At 45.2% G+C, this 24,246-nt stretch overlaps 1 protein-coding gene across 3 annotated transcripts in view; it reads left to right on the top strand.

Moving 5' to 3' along the window:
• Positions 1-24,246, top strand: part of CELF2 (CUGBP Elav-like family member 2) — a 529,929-nt gene that overhangs the window by 351,861 nt on the left and 153,822 nt on the right. For 2 of the 3 annotated variants that reach the window (XM_082618267.1, XM_082618268.1), the window contains one exon: positions 2,627-2,823. In XM_082618267.1, the coding sequence (XP_082474393.1) occupies positions 2,627-2,823 (197 nt within the window). Of the gene's footprint in view, positions 1-2,184; positions 2,460-2,626; positions 2,824-24,246 lie in introns of those variants that run through there. The other variant, XM_082618269.1, reaches the window with a different exon arrangement.

The following is a 24,246-nucleotide window of genomic DNA, read 5'->3' as shown; positions in this document are numbered from 1 at the left end:
AAAGGGAGGGCTTCCCTGGTGGCGCAGTGGTTGAGAGTCTGCCTGCCGATGCAGGGGACACGGGTTCGTGCCCCAGTCCGGGAAGATCCCACATGCCGCGGAGCGGCTGGGCCTGTGAGCCATGGCCGCTGAGCCTGCGCATCCGGAGCCTGTGCTCCGCAACGGGAGAGGCCACAACAGTGAGAGGCCCACGTACCGCAAAAAAAAAAAAAAAAAAAAAAGACCAAAGGGCGTAAACCCTCTTTGCAGCGTCCCTTACTTTATGCCCCTCGGTGAGTGTGTATTTTTTGAGAAAGTAAAAATGGCCCCTCATTTGGAGACCCATGAATGCTTGCTCTAGGTATTCAGACCAGTGTGCTGCTGCCTGACCCCTCAGTTGTCTTAACCGTGCTTTGTGCAGAGGAGATGCAGGAGCCCCATTTTTTGAACTTCCGTTCTCTGTTAGCTGGGACCTGTGGCAACGCCTTCCTCTTTTCGTTCTAGCTGCTTGTCAACAGCGGTAACCACAAGCCCTTCCTGTCCCAGAAATAAGTCTTGCCACACTGTCAGCGAGCTGTGAACGCTACATTCTGTTCTGCGTGGGCCTTTGCCACCTCCGCCCTGCCCGAGCGGGGCTCCACGGGTTAAAGTGTTTATTGAATTCCCAGGGGGCGATTTGAAAAGCAGTAGAGGTGCACAGGAACGAGATTAAATGCTCGCACTCTAATCTAAGCAGGCATTGCATTACACCTAAATCGTTGAAGGAAGATTTTGTGCTCAACATTGCATTCAGCAGAACATTTTTTATAACAATAAGGTTGATTAGAGAAAGCTCTGAAAGTGCTTCAAGTTAGTCTGATTGTTTATCTCAAGGATTAAAAAACAGAGTGGTAAATTGGGGGATAAGAAGTAGAAATTGAAGCCAGGACCTAGTGAAGAGTATTTGCCATCATTTTCCTCTCGGGATTAAATTGAATTCAGGATTTCTCCTTTCCACAGGTTTTATTGTTTGTTTGTTTGTTTGTTTGTTAGCCATCAGTGTCTTCCCCCACCAAGGGCTCAGGACTAGCCTAGTTTCACAGCAAATTTAAGGTACTCTGATGGGTTTTGATTGAAATAAGGAAGCCTACTTAAGATCTTTGAAAACCCTCTTACTGTTACCCTGAGGCTACAGTGAAGTGACCATTTGCAGTGGAGTTTTAGTCCATGTGGCCCTTTCTTTCTGCCTTCTGGGCTGGAGGCTAGGGGTTGAGGGACAGTCATGGACAAGGCTCTGTAGGTTCTTCGTCTGCTGAGTTTAAGTGCATTTTACCGTATTTTCACAGGCTGGGAATCAAGAGCGCAGTACTACAGATGAATGCTGCTTAGGGCATTCAGCCTTTCGCTGGGCAGAGTAGGTGGGTTTAGGGTGCATTGGGGGGGTATGCGGGGGAGACAGAGGGTATGTGGTTTTGCTTTACTGTATACTGCAGCTCAAACGGGGTGGGGGCGGAATCCAAGTAAAACATAAACACTTTCATCATCCTTTTACATGATGGTGACTGGAACTGCACGTTCTAAACAAGCATTGTCTCTTTCAAATAAGGGTTTTGGGAAACAGCATTAAGGAGGATTGATACGTAAAAGCTTATGGTCTTGCTCTTTGTATCGGCCCCAAATATTTACTGAAGCTAGGAGAAGAAAAGGCAGACTTTCCTCTTTTCTCTCCCAAACGTATGGTTGTTTAGAACTCAAGTGCAACATCTGGATGTCAGATATACAGAGGGCAGTTTACGGAGTGTGAAAGATTTGAAATATTCAGTGTCCTTTAGCGGGAACTCAACTTTCTGGGACTGGTTTTTTTTTTTTTTTCCTCCCGGCACAAAGCAGGCAATTCTGAGATCGCCTTTGCCTCTCTGAATTAAACCCTTTGTGCCCGGGTCCCATAAACAACGTGCTTTTTAAATGGGAGCCCCCTCCCCGCCCGGGCCCTTTTCTCCAGCGTGGGCAGCCAATCGGCTGCACCCAGCCGCATTGCTGGAGCACTTTCCCTTCTGAGCAGCAACAACATACTAATTTGATGCACACATGGATGCCTCGCGCGCTCTGCAAATTCATCACCAGCATCTTGCATTAGTCATCTGACGGACTGCCTGAGTGTTTCATTTTCTTTTCATGTGACTTTATTATTACCACCTCTCTCCTCTCTTCCAAAGACCTCCCAAAAGGGGTGGAAGGGTGGGAAAGCCAGCAGAAATCCAGCCCCGCCTTTCTTTCCACGCGAGAGCCAGTGTGGGGGCTGATAACGCTGTGGATGCTTTTTGATGGCAGCCTAGCCAAGCGAGACCTGCTCTTAACTTGCAGCTGCTTCCCGAGCCGGGTTTCAAGATGTCCACGCCCCGGGTGACAGCCGGCAGGGCGCCGCCCGGGGTCGGGCGGCGATACTGAACAGCAGCCTGCAGTGAGAGCTCTCACCGCTGCCGCTGAGGAGCAACCTAATGGTGCCTGTGCTTTGTTTTAGTTCATCACGTTTCCACGACTCATTAGGCACTTTGCCCCGTGCTCCTCTTCCTCCTCCTTCCGCCTCCCCGCCCCCACCCCCGATTTTCTGTCTTCCTGTCCCTCACCCTGCAGCCCTAACTCTGGCTCCCGCTTCCCTTTTTGACAGTAACGGCACAGCCAACAAGATGAACGGCGCTTTGGATCACTCAGACCAACCAGACCCAGATGCCATTAAGATGTTTGTCGGACAGATCCCCCGGTCCTGGTCGGAAAAGGAGCTGAAAGAACTTTTTGAGCCTTACGGAGCTGTCTACCAGATCAACGTCCTCCGGGACCGGAGTCAGAACCCTCCCCAGAGTAAAGGTACAGATAGTGGGGCGCGCGCGCGCGCGGTCAGGGGCGCGCAGGGCGCCTGGGCGTCCCGGGAATCGCGGGAGGGAGGAGGGCGAGGGAGAGCCTCCCGCTACCCCTGTGCCCCGCGGCCAGCCGGCCTCCTCCCCGCGACCCCCCGCCCGCCTGATTCCCGGACAGGTGGACCAGATGGCCTGGGATGCGGGGAGGGAGAAACGGAGCGGGGGCGGCGCGGCCGCGCCTCCGTCCAGGCGCGTGATTCCTCCCTGAGGTCACTTTCTAGGCAGTGGCTTGCCTCTCTGAGGAACAGAGCTCTTTCTACCCCTACCTTTCTGTTACTGCCCATGTAATTACAGCTGCATTTCACTTTTCCGTAAGCTGTGGAGACCTTGAAGTACCTTATAAACAGTGATAATCACTGGTGTAAGGAATAAAGGGTACCCTTTTAGGAGGGACATTAATTCTTGGGGTCTAAATGGAGATCATTAAGTGAAGTGTGCCTTTGGGGGCGGGAAGTAACACCCTAGTGGCCTGAAATAGTTAGCACACCTTCAAAAATGCCTCTGGTTTACGCCCTTAGCAGTGGTAAGATTCACGTGTACAATCTGGTGGCTTTGACTGCCTCCATTTTAAGATGAGAGTGATTCTGCAGGGGTGGGTACAGTTATTAAAATAGAGGCCGGAAACCTCTGTCCAGGTTGAAGCTTCTGGGTATTGGAGTCACCTTTTGTAAGCCCTTTGTAGACTTCAGTTAAGATATCTCCTCTGCTGCTACCATTTGGTCTCTGTCCATGTTTTAACCTCGCTTTAGTAATTTTGTTCTTTTTCTGGTCTTGATCTCTTGGTTTCCATACCCAGGGCTCCTCCATCTCTTTGTGGGTCTCACAGTTGCTGTTTCTCTGCCCCTTGGTATTTCTGTCTGGCCTGTTATTTTATTTCTCTGTTGCCTCTCACAAGAGCCTCCTGCAAGCTCATTGTTTGGCTTGTACACACACTTCAGTTGAGCATATGAACATCAGCCCATACTACTCTCTGAGCCTCTTCTTCACTGTCAAGGTGAGGGGCTAGGACTCAGTCATTGTTAAAACTCTGATGTTCTCTGACTCTGAGAAACGTTGGTCCATTTCTTGTTCCCTGTAGTTACTGAGGTCTGATAGGAGTTTTGGGAACCTTTTAAGAAATTTTAAAACCCCTAGATCATATCTGTTTTATAAAGGTGAACAGACATGCCTGTGTTTATAGGACTGTCCTTTTCTATCTCAAAACCTATCATGTAACACCAAGAGTGTTTTCAAAAGAAGATATTTAAGAATTTTGTCATCACATACTTGACTGTCCCATAATTTGAAAAATGGAAAATTAGATATTTAAAAATCAAGAGGATTAAAAACATCACAAATTAGGGCAATGCTGGGACTCTTTATTGATCATATTCCTTAACTCTTTACCTACGTGTTTCCCAAATGGAGAAGACCAGAATTGGTTTTAATACTTTCACCGTATCCAAAGGCAGTATAATGAATGGGCTGAAGCTCAGGACTTAGCAAAGAAGGGCCTTCCCACCATCTAGCATGGCACCCACAGAACACTAGGCCAGAGGCAGTAAACCAGTGCTTGAGAGCAGTAACCACAGTTCATCCTTGACTAGGAAAACGTGCCTGCAAATTTCAGTTTATTCAGCATTTTTCAAAATGACTTCTGACATAATGATCAAAGCTCCTTTATCGTTACGATGCCTTGTTACATGCATTTTAGCTTTTGATTACACGTGTCCTACTTTAGCCCAAAGGACCTTTCTCTAAGTCAGGTAAATGCTTATGCCTGGCCTGGTTCTTCTACCATTTGCTCTCTCTTCCCCGGTGTTCCTCTGGTCAGTATCTTTACCAGGCCGTATTTGTGACTCTGTATTTTAACTCCATTCACTAGGTCTTACATCTAACTTCATTTAAACAGTTTGCATCAGCTCAGAGTCTTGGAGGGAAAGGGAGGCCTTGTGAGGGAGTTTACTTTTTTTGAGCCCATGCTGCGTACCAGGCTCTATGTTAGGAGCATTGCATAGTTATCTCATTTAATTCTTACTGGAATTCTGAAAGTAGATGGTATTAGTATCGTTTTGCAGATGAGAAAACTGAGGATCACAAAAAGTTAAGAGATATAGTTCAGGTCACCCAGCTAGTAAGCAGCAGAGTAGAAATTTGAGCCCAGTTCATCTGTCTTCATGGGCTACTCCATCTCGCCTCTCAGGGAGATGAGGCCAAAACCTGCCTTGGTCTGCTTTATTTCAGGGTTGGGTCAGAGGCCTTCTCCTTTCCGTAAGGGTTCCCCAAGTGAAAGGAAGGAATTTCACCCTCCAAGAACAGGGTTGATTTGGCTTCTGTCTTTGTCCTTAGTTTTTATACCCCTGGCTCAAGATTGTACATCTCTCCAACTCATGGTATCATGGGATGGAAGTTACAGATGAAATCATTCATATCTTACCATTGGAAATGTAGGTCAATTCCCATTACTGTGAACTCCAAGTCTCACATCAAATATTGCTTGAAGTTCATGGGCTGTCAGCCAAAGCTTGAAAGGGTTTTTGTTATACAGACATCTCTGTTGTAACGGTGTTTGTTGTGATGGGATTTGTGCTGTATAATGACATTCCTCTCGGAGGATTACAGCCCTTAGACGCTTATGTGTAGAGATCAAACACCACCACTTTCCTTTACACTGAGACCTATGTGTGCCATACATTATTTGCCTGTTCATAGATAAGATACGACCCCACGTTTACACTGGTTCTGACTATCAACAGAGTAAAATTATCCTGTTTTCCCAGGGCTGATGTCAGAGCCTCAGAAATTAGAAATTTGGAGGCTCTCTCTAAACATGGTTTAAATTATCTAAGGCTTTTAGGATGGCCTTGATTCGTTGCCTTACTGACATCAGCGATTCCAAGGAAAGAGAGAAAATCAGGCTGTTACCTAATCCAGGTGAATTAGGTTTTTCCTGTCACTTTGCATTTGGTGTTCTGTTTAATCTTGAGGCCTAAAAACTTTGCTCTGTTTTTGAAAGTATCCTTTAAGAGTTAGAGTCTAAGCTATCTGCTTCTTCTCTCACGTAAATATATGTGTTGATCAAGCAGCCTCAGCAGCTCTGGGGAACCTGGCTCAGTAAACCATCCCACCTCCGAGGACCTAGGGAAAGTGTGTTTTATTTAATGGTTATTGGTCAAGTCTAGATAGGAATATATGCTAGTTAAGAGCATGGCTTTTGAAGTCAGCAAGCCTTGATTCAATTTCTAGCTGTACCACTTGCTACATGTTGGCCTTGGGCACATTACTTAATCTCCTCTGAAAATGGAGACAGTCCTCATAGGGTTGCTGAGATAGTGAAATCACGTGTTTTGCACAGAACTGTACTGTGGTAGGAGCTCGCTATTGTGGTGGTGGTGATTACAGTCATTATTATCATCACTGCCCCCAAGAACTTGAAATCTAATAGGGACAATGAGGTAAATATACACACAGGTAACTATAATATAAAAGAACATGAGATAAGAGTAAGCAAGAAAGAGATGAGCATATTTGAACTCTGGAGGTTCAGGGGAGGAACGAATAACTTGCAACTATGGAGATAGGGAAAAAATGGCATTTTTACCAAGTGTTGAACAAAAAAAATAATACTATTTCAGTAAGTAAAGACAAGTAGACACACTGGCCTGTTTCTGGTGTGGAGGTGAGAACATGCAGGGTGGGTTCTGGGAACTCTGAGTTCTCCCAGAGTTCAGAGGAAATGTGAAATATAGGAAGTGAAGGAAGTGGGGAAGATGAGGAGGCTTAGAAATGAAGACTGGGGCCAGTTCCTTTAAGACTTACTTCTCAGGCTAAAATATTCGAGTTTTATTTCTTAGACAGCAGAGGGTCTGTGAAGGTATTTCAGCAACAGGGAAGGTGGCCAGGAGCCTGGTGTCACATGTCAGGGAATCTGTGGAGCCTGGACAGGATGCTGTCGTGGCAATGGAGAGGGAGGAACCAGGTGACACAGACATGACCATGGTGAGAGGAAGGGGACTTAATAACTCCATTGGGGCAGTGACAGCTGGGAGCTTTGGGGCAGTGACAACTGGGAGCTTTGGGCCTAACTGGGAGGACTGGGGAAGCAGTCAGCAGGTGGGAGTGGACAGGGAGAGGGGTGGTCAGTTCAGTTTTGATCGTCTGAGTCTGAGGTGCCTCAGAAGAGCCAAGCAGGATGCAGGCCAAGGAAAGCCATCAGATTTGATGATTGGAGGACCTGGGAGCATTTCAGAAGGATGGGGAAGGTCGGGAGAGGGATCGTGTAGGTTTCTGTGCGGGGCTATGAGTGGATACTGCCCTCTCTGGGAAGTCAGAGCATGAAAGGAAAGAGGTCTTAGATGCAGTGCTTTTTTTTTGAGCCAAAGGTAAGAAGATGGAGCAAAAAAAAGATAGTGCAAGTGCAAGGAAGGTGAAGCTCAGGATCCTTGAAGGGACGAAAGGAGTGGCTGAAGAGCACATGTCAGTGGATGGAAGGATGCTTCATTCGACACAGTGGGGCCTTTAGCAGGAAGTAACACCAGAGTGAGTCTCGGTCTAATGAGGGAGGCAGATACTCGGTCACAGATGCCCTTGGACTTCTCAGGAGGCAGTATGTTTCTGAGGAGTCTGGGTGAAATCAAAGACGTAAGAAAAATGGTGTAAAATGACTGTTTTGGAAAATCCAATAGGGGAGAGAACAAGGGGATTATTGAACAGGAGGGTGCAGTTACCCCTACGTTGTGTCGATTTTCAGCGGGCCCTGGCGGTGTGGTTCTCTGTTCGTCAGCGAGTGAGCAGGGAATGTCGGGCTGGAGATGAACAAGAGAAATGTGGCTGAAGATCAGGAAGGGTATTCAGTGTGTCAGAATGTTCACTGAAGCTGGTAAAGACGGAGGGTAGCTCGGGTCTTCTGGAGAAGGAAGGGTTGGGGGCTGGAGGTGGTGAATGAGGCACAGTGGAAGGGGTGGCGGGTACGGGGATGGGGTCCCGTGACACCAAACTCAAAACCTCTAGGCAGTAGATAAATTGTGTACCTTGGATCATCACTCTTGAGGTTTCCATTTTAATCAAAATTATACCTCAGGATCCCAGCACCCTGAAAAAACCTACCCTTTCATGAATGCTAGTTATACTTTTCTAAGTTTGAACGCTTAGGTATTATTATTCTGATTTTACTGGAAGGAACTCTGCGGAGCCTGTGCTGAGTGACCAGAATAGTCATCTGACATTTGAGATGGGAGGTAGAAGCAGACCCTCGACCCTGACCAGTGCCTTGCCCATCACATCTTTACTGTCTCTCTTGGGTGATTTCTCAGCCAAAAGAGAACTAGGAAGGGGAAGTGGCTTGTGTCGACTAGCGCTCTGTGCCACAGGCCTGAAGAACAGAACTTCCTTTTTTCTTGAAATGTGCTTGGGGGCTGTGGCCTAACCGCCGTGCAGCTGCAGCCCTTCCAGCGCCTCGAGTCCAGAGTGGGTGGAACAAAAATCACATTCACAGCTCCTCGGGGAAGGGTGATTACCTTTAAGTTTCAAAGGAGCAGCTTTTGCCCTTTCATCTCCTGGCTGGGCAGCCTGCAGTTGGGGTGACGCCAGGGACTGCCCTGGGCGGCGGTTTGCCTTTGGGTGATTTCATCCTGCCCTCCTCCCTCCACCCGTCTGAGGTGATGACAGAATATGAGTCGCTTCTTTCCTTCCCAGTGCCCTCACTCCAGCCTTCAGGAATTCATTCACAAAAAGCTAAGCTCAACCTCCTCTATCCCCAGTTCAGCACGACGGCAAAGTTGTCCTGGAGGGTGAGATGCGATGACCGGGGGACGAACAGGGGAGGCGAAGAGGAGGGAAAGAAGGGCGAAAGGCACCCAAGCTAATTGTCCTCATTTCAGAATCTGACAGGACAGCCCTCTGGGCTCTGGCAGCGTGAGAGCAGGCCCTGGAGTCGGGGGACCGATAGCTGGTGTTTATTATCACAGATAAGTCTGGAGAACCAGCCTCGATCTCTGTGTCTTTGCAGTATTGATAATACCTACCTCTGAACTGTCATACATGCTCAGTGAAAGGACAAAGGTGGATGCTGCTGGTAGAGTCCAAGGAGAGCTGATAATCTTACAACCTTGATGATTCTTCACAGTGTGAAAGGCTTGTAGAGAGCACCTCTGACCTTCTTATTCAAGGAAGAATATTGGGGGCGGGGGGGGCTGGGGTGGGAGTGGAGAGAAGCTCATTTTTGTGTTTCTTGCCTTTGCTTTCTTCCCTTGAGTAGTAGAAATGCACTTGGAGCCAGTTTATTTAAGCGCTGTCCTCTTGAAATCAGTAATTGAGAAAGAATTTGGAACACAGGAAGATGAACCAATTTTACATTTTTAACGCACACAAGTCAGGGATAGGATTTCTGCCCTAAATTTCTTGCGTACTAGGGTGGCTGCCCGAGATTGTCTGGAACAGCCCGAGTTATGTTCTTGCTGCCTCGGGCCCACAGGAAGGATGCTTTCACCCTGAATTAATTTTTTTTTAATTTTTAGTTATTTTATTTATTTATTTTTGGCTGCATTGGGTCTTCATTGCTGCATGCGGGCTTTCTCTAGTTGCGGCGAGTGGGGGCCCCTCTTCAGTGCGTTGCGAGGGCTTCTCATTGTGGTGGCTTCTCTTGTTGTGGAACACGGGCTCCAGGCATGCGGGCTTCAGTAGTTGTGGCTCGCAGGCTCCAGAGCACAGGCTCAGCAGTTGGTGGCACACGGGCTTAGTTGCTCCATGGCATGTGGGTTCTTCCCAGACCAGGGCTCAAACCCGTGTCCTCCGCACCGGCAGGCAGACTCACAACCACTGCACCACCAGGGAATCCCCTGAATTAATTTTATGTTAACAGAAACCGCTGTGTAACGTATTGTGACATCCTTTTATCCTTTCATTGTTGGCTGACCGAGATCTCGCAGGATAAACCTAAAATGCAGTCAGAGGCTTTATACTCATGAAAGCAGGGATCCTTGTCACACCCTTGGGAGAGGTGGATTCATCAGTTATAGCATAGGGTTATATTTTTAAAAATTAACAACTCAAGTTTTTGAAATGGAGTTTTAAATTATTTTGGCTTATGCAGGCCACACCCATGGAACTGATTGAGGTGAATGCGAGAGAAATGTGAAGTGAGCCTTGATTAAGTTATAGTGAGAAGGACTCCCTTTAAACACCCCATACTCTGTGCTGAGAGATTGGGCTGTGCTTGTCTAGCTCAGCCTGAATTTCTGTTACTTAAAGGGCGGCATCTACCCTAGCAGGTGGTATCTGTCCTGGGTACATTTTGGTCCTTACATCTCTGGAGGGAAAAAAAGAGGAAGAAAGGGCAGGAGAGCGATCCAGAGGAGACACAGAGCAAGCCGATATCAAAGAAGAAATGAAATTAACTAAGGTTGCTTCTAACCAGTTTGTTTTCTTCTCTGTCTGGGGCGTCAGCTGGTCCCCAATCATCTCGTCCCCAGTAGGTTTGCATTTCTGGAATTAAAGTGGCAAAAGAATAAAGAAAAAAACAGGCTCTGGACAAAAGGAGAGTGGGCTTTTGGGGTAGAAACTCGCCATGAACAGTAAATCCAGGGTTTCATGCCTTCTGTTTGTTTGAATCCCTGCAACACATATTAGAGGTGGACTGAAAAAGCCAAGTCTAGGTGATATCACAACTCCCATTTCCCACAGACGCATTGATAGTTTGCCTGCCTGGAGGTCTTACTTGCCTTTTTATTCGCACCCAATGAGATTTCTCCACATTAGAGATGCTCCACCATCTGTTACGCAGTTGTACCGTTCTGCGTCACCATACTGTGGGTTGTTATGAAATGTCTTTGGAGATGAGAAGTCCAGTTTCCTAGCCGGAAACGGAAGTGCTCCCTCTGGGGTAATGCTGCTAGGTACTCTGCAGTACGTATGCATTGCCTGGGAGTGGCCTTAGCATGACTCTCTTCTCACTTTCGCTCCAAGGACACCAGGTAGTCAGGCCATCAGGTTGAAAGGGTGACTTTCTTCCTTCTTCAATCTTGGCTTCTAATTAAAATTTACAATCAACTAAAGTCATGTTATACTTTAGAAGTGTTCAGAAATGCTAACATTAAAAATATAAATAAAATCATTACATACCTTATGAACCATTAGCTTCATAGATAATCCATTATCTTTAATAATTCCAACCATGGTAAAATGTGCCATGCGGTTAGCACAGTTAGCTCCTTTTTTTTAATCTTATGTTTGTAGATTCTTAAAAGACTGAATTTTCACCTTGGACCTGTGGCCCCAAATGCTACCAAGATTTGGGCATGAGATTTTTATTCCTTGTCCAATTTCACTGGTCCTGAAACAGTCCATGCTCATGTTTTCCTATCTGATATTGGCTAGCCCAAACCTCTTATTGGAACAGCTCTCCCTCCCTTTGGACCTAAGTACGTGTGATGGAAAAAGGAACACGGGGAAAAAAGGCCTGTGTGGAATGATGGATTATGATCATGTGGATTTCACAAGCTCCCTTTTCACTGAGTCACACAGACAAACACATAGGTGGCAGGCAAAAAAGCAGGTTTGCTGTTAATGGAAAAAGGAGTTATTTGGCTGAACAGAGGCAGGTTATAATGGTAAAAACTAATGGGTCCAGGAGAATCAGGATGGCAATTTAAAAGCCACAGAAATTGATATTAGGATCAATATTTTTTCACTCTGTATGTAAATGACTGAGAACGATGTCCCCGATATAGTATCCACGTCCTGCCATCAATTCAGATTAGAGAAACCCAACTGGAGAAATATACTTCGGGCAGTGATCAGTTGGAAGAATAAAGGAATATAATTTCCCCCTTTCTATTAGAGGAATCATAAATTGGAATTAGAGAAGTGAGTCAAGAGAGTGAAAGAGAATATCCACCCATCACCCTCTTGAAGTGACCCAGAATCTGATCGTTATAAAACGTTTTGGGGTGTGTTAGACGTTTGTAGGACACGTTCACAACCTACATGTGGATGGAGACCTGTCTCTTCAAAAGCGTCTTCAGCATCCTCTGTGCTGTTTCATGGTCTCTTGCCAGCCAGGTCTTGTTGCCTTCTTTTCAGTTTTAGGTGAAAAAAAAAAAAAAGCCCCACAAACTCCCTTTAGTTTAATGGAAACCACATCACAGATGTAGAGAGAGACCTGGTCATGGGGAGGGGGAGGGGTGTAAGAAGCAAGGCTTCCGACAAGTTAATGGTCAAAAAAAGGCCCCCAAATGCTAAACATTCCAAACGCAGGTGCCAGATACCAAGTTTTAAGGAATAGGTAATTCACCACTTTTCACAGAGAACTTGTTCGCTCCTATATAGGCCACAGTGCCTCATGTGAGGAAATGTTACTGAAGTTCCATCAAGAAGATGGACGCCTTCCAGAGGCAGATCAGCACGAATCACAAAGGTCCTGGAAGGTGCGCCCATCTGGAAAGGTCCTGGAGGTTAACTTGAAAGACCTGAGAGCGCGGAGTCACAAGAATGAAAAGAGAGAAAGGCTGGAGCCGAACATAAAAGGAGAGATTGTGCTCTCCAAAAGAAACAAAGAAAGTTAGAAGAGAATATGATTGAAGCTTGGAAGATGCTAAAGTGCGGAGTGAGGCTATATATAGATAAGCTCTTTCAATTAATGCTAAACCCCAGGATTCTGGGGCTTAGACTTAAAATGTTGGCACGGCAGGCCAAGTGTAGAGTCGGAGCCAAACTTTTACACAGAAGAGGTGGTGAACTTAGAGAAAAGGATGGAAGTTATGGAGAGGGTGGGGGGCAGCTGCTTACGGCAGTCCTCCCCCCCAGGAGTGGCCCTCAGGCTGGCGCTCCCCTGGGGCTTCATGCCTCCCTCTTTTGTAATGGGGATATTTGGACCTTAGGGTAACCTTGAAAGCCCCAGGTCCCATTTAAAGTGGAATTTAACCTCAAATAGAAAAGATGAAAGACGTGGCCCAGAAAACTAGCCTCGTGTTTACCAAAGGACCTGTTACATGGCAATAAATGTTCATCGGCACCTACTGTGTGCAAGGCCTCGTGTTTAGTGCTGAGAACATAGAGATGAACAGGCCATGTTCTGGGCACCACAAGGAGAGAAAGCATTGAATGTCATTAAAGGGAGGACTGCCCAAGTCGTTTAGAAATGTCCAGCCAGCCTGGGGTCGTCAGTGTCCACTTGGTGTGCGTGTGTGTTGTCCCTTTCGGAGCAGATGCCCAGGAGGCCTCGTGAGCAGAGGATCCTGTGCCGTTCGTATAACAAAAGTGAAGTGAGGGCTTCCCTGGTGGCGCAGTGGTTGAGAGTCCACCTGCCGATGCAGGGGACACAGGTTCGTGCCAGTCCGGGAAGATCCCACATGCCGCGGAGCGGCTGGGCCCGTGAGCCATGGCCGCTGAGCCTGCGCGTCCGGAGCCTGTGCTCCGCAACGGGAGAGGCCACAACAGTGAGAGGCCCGCGTACCGCAAAAAAAAAAAAAAAAAAAGTGAAGTGAGAGTTTTGGGGGACCCCAAGGTCATGCGATGGTAGAAGTCTGAGGGTTTTCCTTTCAGTAGTGCACCTCCCCAATGGGCCCTTTCTCTTCAGTTTTAGTCTTCCTTCTTCTTTCTTCTCCCTATAGGGAGCTGAGGGCGAGATTAGCCTAAGTTTTACTCAGTCAGCTTTTCTGAGGGTTCTCTGTTAAATCCAAGGGCATGCAGTTTGCAGCTTCCTGTTGGCATAACTGAGTCAGTGGTCATGCAGCAGCTGGTCCTTGCTGTCCCCCTCAGTGTCACACTGTTTGGTGCCAGGTCCTGAAGACACAGCTGGCCCCTACCTGATGGAACTGTTCAGTACATCCAGTTGACACGAATGAGCAACTGATAGCCTGACCCCTCATGGGAAGTGTGTGTGTACACGTGTCCTGTGTACAACACACACACACGTATGTTTTGAACTTTGTGGTAACTCGAAGTTTATTTCTTTGAACACCGTTTCTTCAACTGTACGTGTATTGCCTGTGAGGTAGACTTCTGAGGAATAAATTATTTATAAAATATTGGCTGTAAATCGCGTCGTGCAGTGCCTGGTGTAGGCTGGGGACTGAGTGAAGCATGTAGGTAGTGTATAGTAGGTGTGGGAGAAGACAAAGATGAGAAAAGAGCACAGTAACGGGCTCTTGATTTTGTTAAACCTGTGTCTAATAGGAAGGGCTGTTTTAAACCTTCTGATGCTTCTTTCTCAGTGAGTTTGCTGGACAATACTATACACAATTTACACCTGCATTATGTGGGGAAAAAGAAGGACGTGACAGCATGAGACAGGGGATGGGTAGTCAGTAAAAACCAATGATCTCTGGCAAAAGAGGGTAAAATTCGGTAAAACAAATATTTGCAACTTAGTCCGATTTTAGAGGGTCTCCTACGGATTCTAAACCTATATAGTTATTCAGAATTCTGGATCCTAACATGCCCGGTCTTGAGGACAGCAGACTCTTTCAGAATAATTCTATGTCTGATTATCTTGCTTTGGCCCTGATTCCCACGGACGTTCTATAGTAACTACAGGCCTCACGTCATAACTGCTCAGTACATTGGACTGTGTTTAATATTGTACTAGGCTTTCTGTTTGGGGGTTTTCAGGTTTGGTTCGGTTTTGTCTTTGGCACTCAGACCTTGCCGTATGATTGGTTCAAATTTGATGTTGCATCTAAACTACCATCAATAGGATGTTACTTTTGAGCTATTTTCAAACATTTATCCCAGTGCCTTCACTCTTTTTTACGCAGCCTGTCTTGTTTCCAGCGGCACTCAGTTTTGAAGATGGTTGATTGGCATTAGAGGGGCATTTTGTGACCAAAAGCGGAATAAAGTTGCCTGATTTTCATGGCAGGAATCTCTAGGCATCCTGGACTAACCATCCTCCAGGAGGTCATTTTCACACAGGGGCTAGTTCTTAACCCACCCCCACCCACTACCCAGAATCACCACTTGTTTCAGAAGCCTGTAAAGGGTAGCTCATTTTGCACATGACCCTTAATTACCATTAAAGTAATTATTAGAAGAGTCACCACTTTGAGAAGGAAATAGGTGTATTAGCTAACGTGAGCTTTCATGCACATTAACACCTCTCTCTAAAAAAATTATATTCCTGGGGCTTCCCTGGTGGCGTAGTGGTTGAGAGTCCGCCTGCCGATGCAGGGGACACGGGTTCGTGCCCCGGTCCGGGAAGATCCCACATGCCGCGGAGCGGCTGGGCCCGTGAGCCATGGCCGCTGAGCCTGCACGTCCGGAGCCTGTGCTCCGCACCGGGAGAGGCCACAGCAGTGAGAGGCCCGTGCACCGCAAAAAAAAAAAAAAAAAAAAAAACCAATTATATTCCTAAGGCATCTCTTATGTGGGACCTACATTCTGTTGAGTAGAGAAGTATAGTAGTAATGGGTACCAATGCTGAACAGGTTTTCCTAGCATGTTGTATAGTTCATGCAACCTAATCCAAGATGTCAGGCTCTTATTTTTCACTTTCTGTGTTGCTGCTTAAAGGTTTTCTACATCAGGTTGGTTGATGTTTGTTTAGTTGTTGGGTGTTTGGTTTTTGCCGGTTGATGTTTGTGTGTATGAATTTTTTAAAAAGAATTCCTGGTTACTAAAGAGAGGATGTGAGCAGAACTGTTTGCATGAGTTATGAAAAAGCATTGCTTAATTTATTCACTCTGCTGCTGTGCTGGGGAAGCACTTCCGTTAGGCTGGGAGGAAACAGACCAACTTCATTTCGCTCTTGAGACAGAATCAAGTCCCTGAGCGGCCCAACAGCAAATAGGGCTTTTGTTGCTTTAATCCTCTGACATGTCCATGCGTCGTCCAGGTAGACGGGACCTTTGGAGGGTAAAGGACCAGTGATCTTGCCCTTATTTTAGCATCAGCCACAACTTGTTCATTTGGAGCGAGAATGCTAGTCAGTCCCAGGAAGGTTGAGGAGGACTGTTCTCAGCATCCTCTGCCCCAGACATAGTCCCTAATGCACACTGTAACCAAAGCTGAGGAGACAGTATGGCGGGGACTGTCATCTCTGCCAGCCCCTGACTGAAGTCAGCATGTCCTGGGGCTGGTCTTAGAAGACAGCCACCATGTGGCTGCATAAGGCAAAACCCAGTTTGGAAAAACGTTGCTTCCCAGTAGGATAAATGAGACGGCATCTGAGGCGGGGGTCGAGGTGTGTTGTGAGGGGCTCGATGGAGCCATAAACAAGAATACACCTCTCAGAGCCACTGCCATTCTCCCTGTCCCCTGTGCCACCCAGGAAGCAACCTGGTTCAGCAAAACAGGAAGATGCAATTCCCATGCCCCATCCACTCTCCTCTTGGCCAAGCAGGCTGCTGAGTGTGATGCTCTCTTTGTGGAGGGGCCACCTGTCTAATGGGAACTGGATTGTGACCACCAGTTCATTTGACAGAGGCCGCCACACAGCTGCCAGATGGTGACAGTCCTTAGCTGTTTTGCAAGTCCAATGTGGGTCACGTTCCCCTCTGGAGGTAGACAACGGATGGTTCCCTCCACCCAGCCCACGTGCTTGCAAAAGGCCAGGCTTCCAAGAGCCAAAGCTTTGCTCTCATCTCTTTGAAGGTAGAAAAAGACTTAAGGAAATGTAATGAATAAAGACACATTTTTTTAATCGGCTTGCTGGGTTTTCCTCTCTTCCTAATTGTTCTCTAATCTGTACTTAGGAGCACGGTGTTGAAGTGGGACATGTCAGGCTTTTACGCCACAGATTAAACTCCCAGGCAAATAAAATTGTGACAGCTTAAGAGGCAGGGAAGAGTCTCTGGCCACTGGCAGAGTTTGATTATCCAACCTGGGCTCAGGAGTAGTCAGAGGGCCTGCATGTAGCTTCAGGATGCCCTGCACGCAGCTTCAGGATGCCCTGCCGGGACGGCTCAGCAGATAGGAGGGGGACCTGCTGCATCAGCTGAAGAGCTGCACGAGGACATGTACAACTACTGGTTAGACGGCCCTAGCAACACAAAATTCTGTGTCGACCCATAGCCCATCACGTGTTTGCAATGAAAACGCTATATTTTTAGAACACTTCAAAGTGAGGAAACCGTTAAAGCCCTATCACATCCTCCCCTTGCCCTCCGGCCACTTCCTCTGCACCCCGCAGGAAAATCGCCCCCATTTTCTAGAAGAGGAGCCAGAGACAAAGATTAAGTGCTACTTTGAGCAAAGCTGATGATGCCAGGGAAAATTGCTGATCTCGTCTTAAAAATCTAACACATGCTTTGGGGTTGTTTTTCTAAGGCTTCCACTCCTTTTACCTACACCATGTGGGTTCCATATGACCTTGAAACTAAGCCTTAATATTGCATGTGGAGTTCAAAAGACAACTCGGTCTCCCATTTTCTTTCGTGGCATTCATTCAAATAATAATAGGCATATAATACTGTCTTGTAAAAATCAAAGCTCCAGGCACACTTTGAAAATCTTTTAGAATTTCTAACACTTCTTTTCGTAAGTGTCTTTCATGCAACTCGCTGAAACTGCTTGTTAGCAGACTATATCTTTTGTATCTCTGCAATTCCCGTGCCTAGCTCAGTGCCTGGCATGGACTAGGCAATCAAAATTAGCTGCTATCTCTTTTGGGCCCCACGCTGACTTAGCCATTTTTACAGAGTTACTGCTGAGAAGCAGAGAGATGTCATCATGTTTTGAGAGCCTTATGTGCTAGGCAGTGTGCAGTGTACCAGGGATACAAACACAAAAGGCATGGCCCATGTCCATGGGGTACTCAGAGTCTACAGAGGGGTGGGGTGGGGTGGGTGCACAGGGGCTGTGTGTGTATGTGTGTAGTGGGGAGAGAGCCTATAATATTCTTCCTTTTTTCCCCTAAAAGCTCTCTGACCAATTAAAGTTAAGAACGACAGCAGTGTACAAATAGGGGGAGGGACTTCTGAGTTGTCCGACTCGTATGGCATCCTGCCAGGTACGTGCTCAAAACCAAGCCTTCAGCTAGGAAAGCTTGTCAGGTGTTGGGAAGAGCTGTGCCCACCATCAGTTCTCAGCACTGTTCCAAAACAAGAAACATCCACTCTGTCCCCACTCATCCCCAAGTCATCTCTGTCCACACCCCCAAATTCACAGGGCTTGGGTGTTTCTTAGATGAGGCTATGTTTATTAGTCCATTTATGGTTCTCAGTCGTTTGGGGCCGGAAGGAAAGAAAAGTAGATCAAGTAAATGAAAGCGTTTTACAAATTGTCCAACTCCACTTGAATGTAAGGTGTGATGCTTAGGTGTGTATATTAGGTGTGCTTTTCCTGGTTTAGGCTGATCGCCATGGAGTGTTTAGCTGTTGTGTACTCTTTGCCTGCAAAATAAAATGCCACCTTGCAGTCAAACGCTGTGGAATTGGATGGTGGTAGAACAAAAAGACAGCGAGGTGCAGGGGTAAAGAACAGGCCTTGGCCATTGAGTGCCTACGTTCTGACCCCCACACACACCTTTTTTCTTTGTGTCACCTGATGCCTCCATGCCTCAGTTCCCTTGTCTGCAAGATGAATAGGGCTGTTATGCAGGTGCAGTGAGACCATACAGACAGAACACTAACAACAACATCCAGCACGTAGTAAGCTGTTGTCCTTCCCAGTCTACTCCAGATGAGAAAACTGAAGCACAGAGAGGCTAGGTGAGCATCACAGTCCAACACGGTCTCCCAGCAGCACCTGTGCATGCAGCCTACATTCAAAACAAACTGGCCTTTCAGTAAAGGCAGGATCAGTTCTCAGTAGTATTGACCATAATAGTAACAACAGCTAGTATTTATGCCGAGTACTTGATATGTACCAGCTCCTACACTAAGGGCTTAATATCCAGTATCTTGTTTTAACATATATTCTCCCAACAGTCTTTTGAGGCAAGTACTATTTATTGAGCCCATGTTATAGCAAAGAAACCTAAACTTACAAAACAAAAACATACGAATAAGTGGCAGACCGGGAATTGAAGCCTAAGTAGTTTGTCTTTGGAGTCCGTGCTCCTAACCATTACCCTGCCCTGCTTCCTGGGTTCCTCCAGCACTCTGGATGTGCTTCTATTCTTGGTACTAACAATTACTAATTATAAATTGCAATTGAAATTACGTTTTTTCCCCCAAAATGTGTACCCCTCTGGAGTGTGAGTTGACTTTGACAGCTCTGTATGCCTACCACTTGGCAAAGTGTGTCGTATCCAGTGGGTGCTTAATAATGTTTGTTGAATGGTATTGAATTATTTCCTGAACACTCCTTGGATATCGGCTCCCATGCCTTGAGTCCTTCCCATTTCCTCTAACTAGAAGTATTATTTTTTCTTTTCCCAATTCCGATTGTTCATATTCTGGCCTTTCAGAGTCTAGTGCAAATACCATTCCATCCATAAAGGCTCCTTCTGGACACCCCATCAAAGAGTAATGTCCACTCCACTGAAATTTGTATGGCATTGTGGCCCCCTCTCCCCATGTGCATTGCTTTCTGTGTCATGCTGCAGTAGGGTTTTCACTGGTCTTAACAGAACTTGAAGCTTCTGGAAGTCGGGAGTTATTCAAGTCAACTGGTATACCTCATAGAACTTAATACAGTGCCTTAAAACCGTAATGAACACCGGTTGAGTGAGTGAGTGCAAAACGTTCAAGAGAAAGGGATATTTTCCCCACCAGGTGATGCTACCTTTTTTGCTTCTCTTTCTTTTCATGGCACATTGAAATAGAGTGCCCCAGCACATTCCCAGTTTTGAATCAGCTGGTGGGCAGTCTGTGGAGCATGAAAAAATATTGTTTCAACTGGAACAATGGAAGGAAGAGAATCATTTTAGGGTGTCACCGTAGTGTGAAAAGCTTTGACATTTGAAATAAAATAAGGAAGGATAAAAACAGGTCACTGTGTAGTTGGGGTCTCTTGCCAACAAAGACTTGGGCACACTCTCCAAGCACGGCGGCGTGCTCACCTGAAACCCCGCCAGACTTACAGATGTTTCCTTTGGCTCTGGTGTGACGAGCCACAGCGAGTTCTCAGGAACAGTTCCATTCTGGCAGGGATGGATGTAACAGGGAGTGGGGCAGCAAGCAGAGGAATGACTTCATAGGTCTCCTCCGTTCCGAGTCTCTTAGATCCTGTGGTGTGCATTGCCATTTCCCTTTGAGTGTTCATACATCACTTTATTCACTTAGTGCCAACACATACACAACCTTTTTATGAGGCTATGAAAGCTCCACTTAGCTGAGCGCATTTTTGGATCTCTCTGATAAGTTTTACCTCTGGTTGTGATCCTAGAACTTCCCCAAAGGTCACACGTAGGTGAATGGAACTCTTCCAGACTTGCGTTTTCTTCCTTCAAGATTATGACACAGAAGAAAATGTATCCACCCAAGGGGAATGAGGGAGGAGTACGAAGTTGAAGAAAGGGTGGAGAGTCCAAAGGCTGTGTTTCTTGCCTCATTTCTACTCCCGGGTTTTAAACTGCCCCTTGGAATGAGATGATCTGGCAGCATACAGCATGTCCAAAATGTGAATTCACCCACTCTTCTTTGGTAATCCGTTGACTGTTCATGGTGCCATCTTCCTTCCTCTCAGCTGGTCTCCAGATCTTCACCTTCACACACAAATCTTGTGAATTTGAGTCTTTTGTGTTCTCGGAGCTATTCTCTCCATTCCTACTACCACTACTATTGACACTGCTTTCTTAGGATATTGCAAGTAACCTCTCAAATGGTCTTTTCTTCTTAACAGCTTTGTTGAGGCACAATTAATATACAATAAACTTCACGCACCGGAAGTGTAAAATTTGAGAAGTTTTAACGTAGGTGTACACCTGTGAAACCGTCACCACAATCAAAGTAACACACATATCCATCACCCCTAAGAACGTATGCATCTTCCTTAGAAATCCCATCCTCCCTGCCCTGCCCTCCACCACTGATCTGCTTTCTTTGTCACTGTAACTTTCCATTCCCTACAATTTTATGTAATTGCAGTCATACAGCGTGTGCCTTTTTGGGGGGGATGGGGAGGCCTGGCTTCTTTCACTCTGCATAATTATTTCAAGATTTAATATCACCGGTTCACTTACATCGGTAATGTACTCCTGTTAATTGCTAAGTAGCATTCCTTTGAACGAATATACTGCAGTTTTTCAGTTCTCCTGTTCATGGGCATTCGGGTGGTTTCCAGTTTTTGATGATTAACAAATGAAGCTGTTATGAACATTCATGTTACACGTGTTTGTATGCTTTTGTTTCTCTTGGCTAAACATCTAGGAGTGGAGTGGCTGAATCTAGTGGTAGGAGTTTATTTAACTTTTTAAGAAACTGCCCAAGTGTTTTCTACAGCAGTTGTACCACTTTACAATCCCACCAGAAGTGTAGGAGTTTCAGTTCCTCCACATCCTCGCCAACACTTGGTGTAATCAGTGTTTCTAATTTTAACCATTCTAATAGGTGTAGTGATGTATGCCATTGTGGTTTTAATTTTCATATAACTAAAGCTGCTAAGCATATTTTTATGAGCTTATTTGACACCTGTATATCTTCTTTGAACTGTTTGAATCTTTTCCCAATCTTGAATTGGGCTGTTTCCTTATTGTTGAGTTTTGAGACTACAAGTCCTTTTATCAGATCAATGTTTTGTGTGTATTTGCTGCCAGTCTGTGTCATGTCTTTTCATGTCTTTTCATTCTCTTAATAGTATCTTTTTAAGAGCCAAAGTTTTTCATTTTGGTGAAGTGTTATTAATTTGTTCTCTTACTGATTGTGCTCTTGGTTTTGTATCAAGGAAAACCTAACTCACGGTCACAAAAAAAGCGATAGTTTACTTCCTTTCTAATGTAGGCACTTTTTTTTCCCCTTGCCTGCTTGCTCTGGCTAAAATCTCCAGGTCAGAGTTGAATAGAAGTAGTGAGAGTGGACATCACCATCGTGTTCTTGATCTTAGAAGAAAATCATTCTGTCTTTTACCATTAAGTGTGGTGTAAGCTGTAGGTTTTTCATAGATGCCCTTTATCAAGTTGAGAACATTCCGTTCTCTTCCTGTTTTGCTGAAAATGATTATGGAGAATGGATGTTGGGCTTTGTCAGTTGCTTTTTCCACATCTGTCGAGGTGATCACATGGTTTTCTTTTTTATTTTTATTTTTTTTTATTTTTTATTTTTTTTATTTTTTTATTAGTTTCTGCTTTATAACAAAGTGAATCAGTCATACATATACATCTGTTCCCACATCCCTTCCCTCATGCATCTCCCTCCCTCCCACCCTCCCCATCCCCCCCCTCCAGGCGGTCACAAAGCACCGAGCTGATCTCCCTGTGCTCTGCGGCTGCTTCCCACTATCTATCTACCTTACGTTTGGTAGTGTATATATGTCCATGCCTCTTTTTTGCTTTGTCACAGCTTACCCTTCCCCCTCCCCATATCCTCAAGTCCATTCTCAAGTAGGTCTGTGTCTTTATTCCCGTTTTACCCCTAGGTTCTTCATGACATTTTTTAAATTCCATATATATGTGTTAGCATAAGGTATTTGTCTTTCTCTTTCTGACTTACTTCACTCTGTATGACAGACTCTAGGTCTATCCACCTCATTACAAATAGCTCAGTTTCGTTTCTTTTTATGGCTGAGTAATATTCCATTGTATATATGTGCCACATCTTCTTTATCCATTCATCCGATGATGGACACTTAGGTTGTTTCCAGCTCCGGGCTATTGTGAATAGAGCTGCAATGAACATTTTGGTACATGTCTGGTTTTCTTTTTTTTTTTTTTTTTTTTTTGCGGTATGCGGGCCTCTCACTGTTGTGGCCTCCCCCGTTGCGGAGCACAGGCTCCGGATGCGCAGGCCCAGCGGCCATGGCTCACGGGCCCAGCCGCTCCGCGGCATATGGGATCCTCCCAGACCGGGGCACGAACCCGTATCCCCTGCATCGGCAGGCGGACTCTCAACCACTGCGCCACCAGGGAGGCCCTGGTTTTCTTTTTTAGTTTGTAAATATTGTGAATCACATTGGCTGATTTTCAATGGTAAACCAGCCTTGCATTGCTAGGAGATAAACTCAACTTGATCATAAGGTACAATCCTTGTGTTCACTGGATTCTGTTTGCTCAAATTTTATTCAGAATGTGTACAACTGTATTCAGAAGGAAGATTGTTTTTTAGTTTTCTTTTAATTTCTTTAGCTGATTTTGGTTTAATGTAATCCTGACCTCATGAGTGAGTTAGAAAGTATTCCCTCCTCCTCAGTTTCCTGGAAATGTTTGTTAAGTTGTATTATTATTTTCTTAAGTGTTTGGTAGAATCCATCACCTAAGTCATCTGGAGCTCGAGTTTTCTTTGTGAGAAAAAGAAGGTTTTTAAGCACAAATTCATTTTCCTTAGTGTGTGTATAAATCTGTATGTACTAAATATATATTTATATTTTTTTACATATAAATGTACCTACAGGTCTATTTAGGTTGTATATTCTTGAGTTTCTCTCCTTTAGAGAATGTCTGTTTCATCTAAGTTGTCAAATTTATTTGCACAAAGCTGTGTATACTATTCTTTTATCCTTTTACTGTCTGTAGACTCCATAGTGATGTCATCTCTCTCATTTCTGATATTAATAATTGGTGCTTTATCTCTCTTTTTTCTTCATATGCCTGAAAGTGTCTCAGTTTTATTTGTCTTCTCCAAGAAGTAGCTTTGGTTTTATTGATTTTCTTCGTTGCTTTTGTTTTCTCTATATTATTGATTTTCACTGATTTTTATTACTTTTCTTCTATTACCTACTTTGGGTTTAATTTGCTCTCATTTTTCTAGTTTTTAAAGGTGGAAGCTGAGGTCATTGATTTGAAATCTTTCTTTTCTAATGATCATATTTACTGGTATACAGTTAACCTAAGTACTGCCTTGCCTACATCCCACAAGTTGATATGTTGTGGTTTCATTTTCATTCCATTCAGAATGCTTTCTAATTTCTTTAGATTTCTTCTTTGACCTGTGGTTATTCAAAGTGTGTTATATGGTTTCTAAATATTCGAGAATTTTACAGAGATTGTTCTGTTATTGATTTCTAATTTAATTTTATTTTGGTTAGGGAACATAACATACCTTGAATGGCTTGCAGACTTACAAATTTACTGAGACTTGTTTGCCCTATAATATGGCCTATCTTGGTGAATATTCCCTGTGCACTTGAAAAGAATACGTATAATGTTGCTCTTGGACCGAGTGTTCTACAAGTGTCAGTTTGGTTGATGGTGTTGTGCAGAAGTACCCTTACTGATTTTCTGTGTATACTATCAGTCAGGCTATTGAAATCTCCAAATATTATGGTGGGTTTTTCTATTTCTCCTTGCAATTCTGTCAGTTTTTGCTTTATGTATTTTGCAGTTCTGTTATTTGGTGCATAAATGTTTAGAATTTTTATGTCC

Source organism: Mesoplodon mirus (assembly GCF_964341445.2).
Source record: "Mesoplodon mirus genome assembly, chromosome: 4".
NCBI classification, from domain to species: Eukaryota; Metazoa; Chordata; class Mammalia; order Artiodactyla; family Ziphiidae; genus Mesoplodon; species Mesoplodon mirus.
The sequence above is the reverse complement of the archived record's forward strand: the minus strand, read 5'-3'. Positions and strand labels throughout refer to the sequence as shown.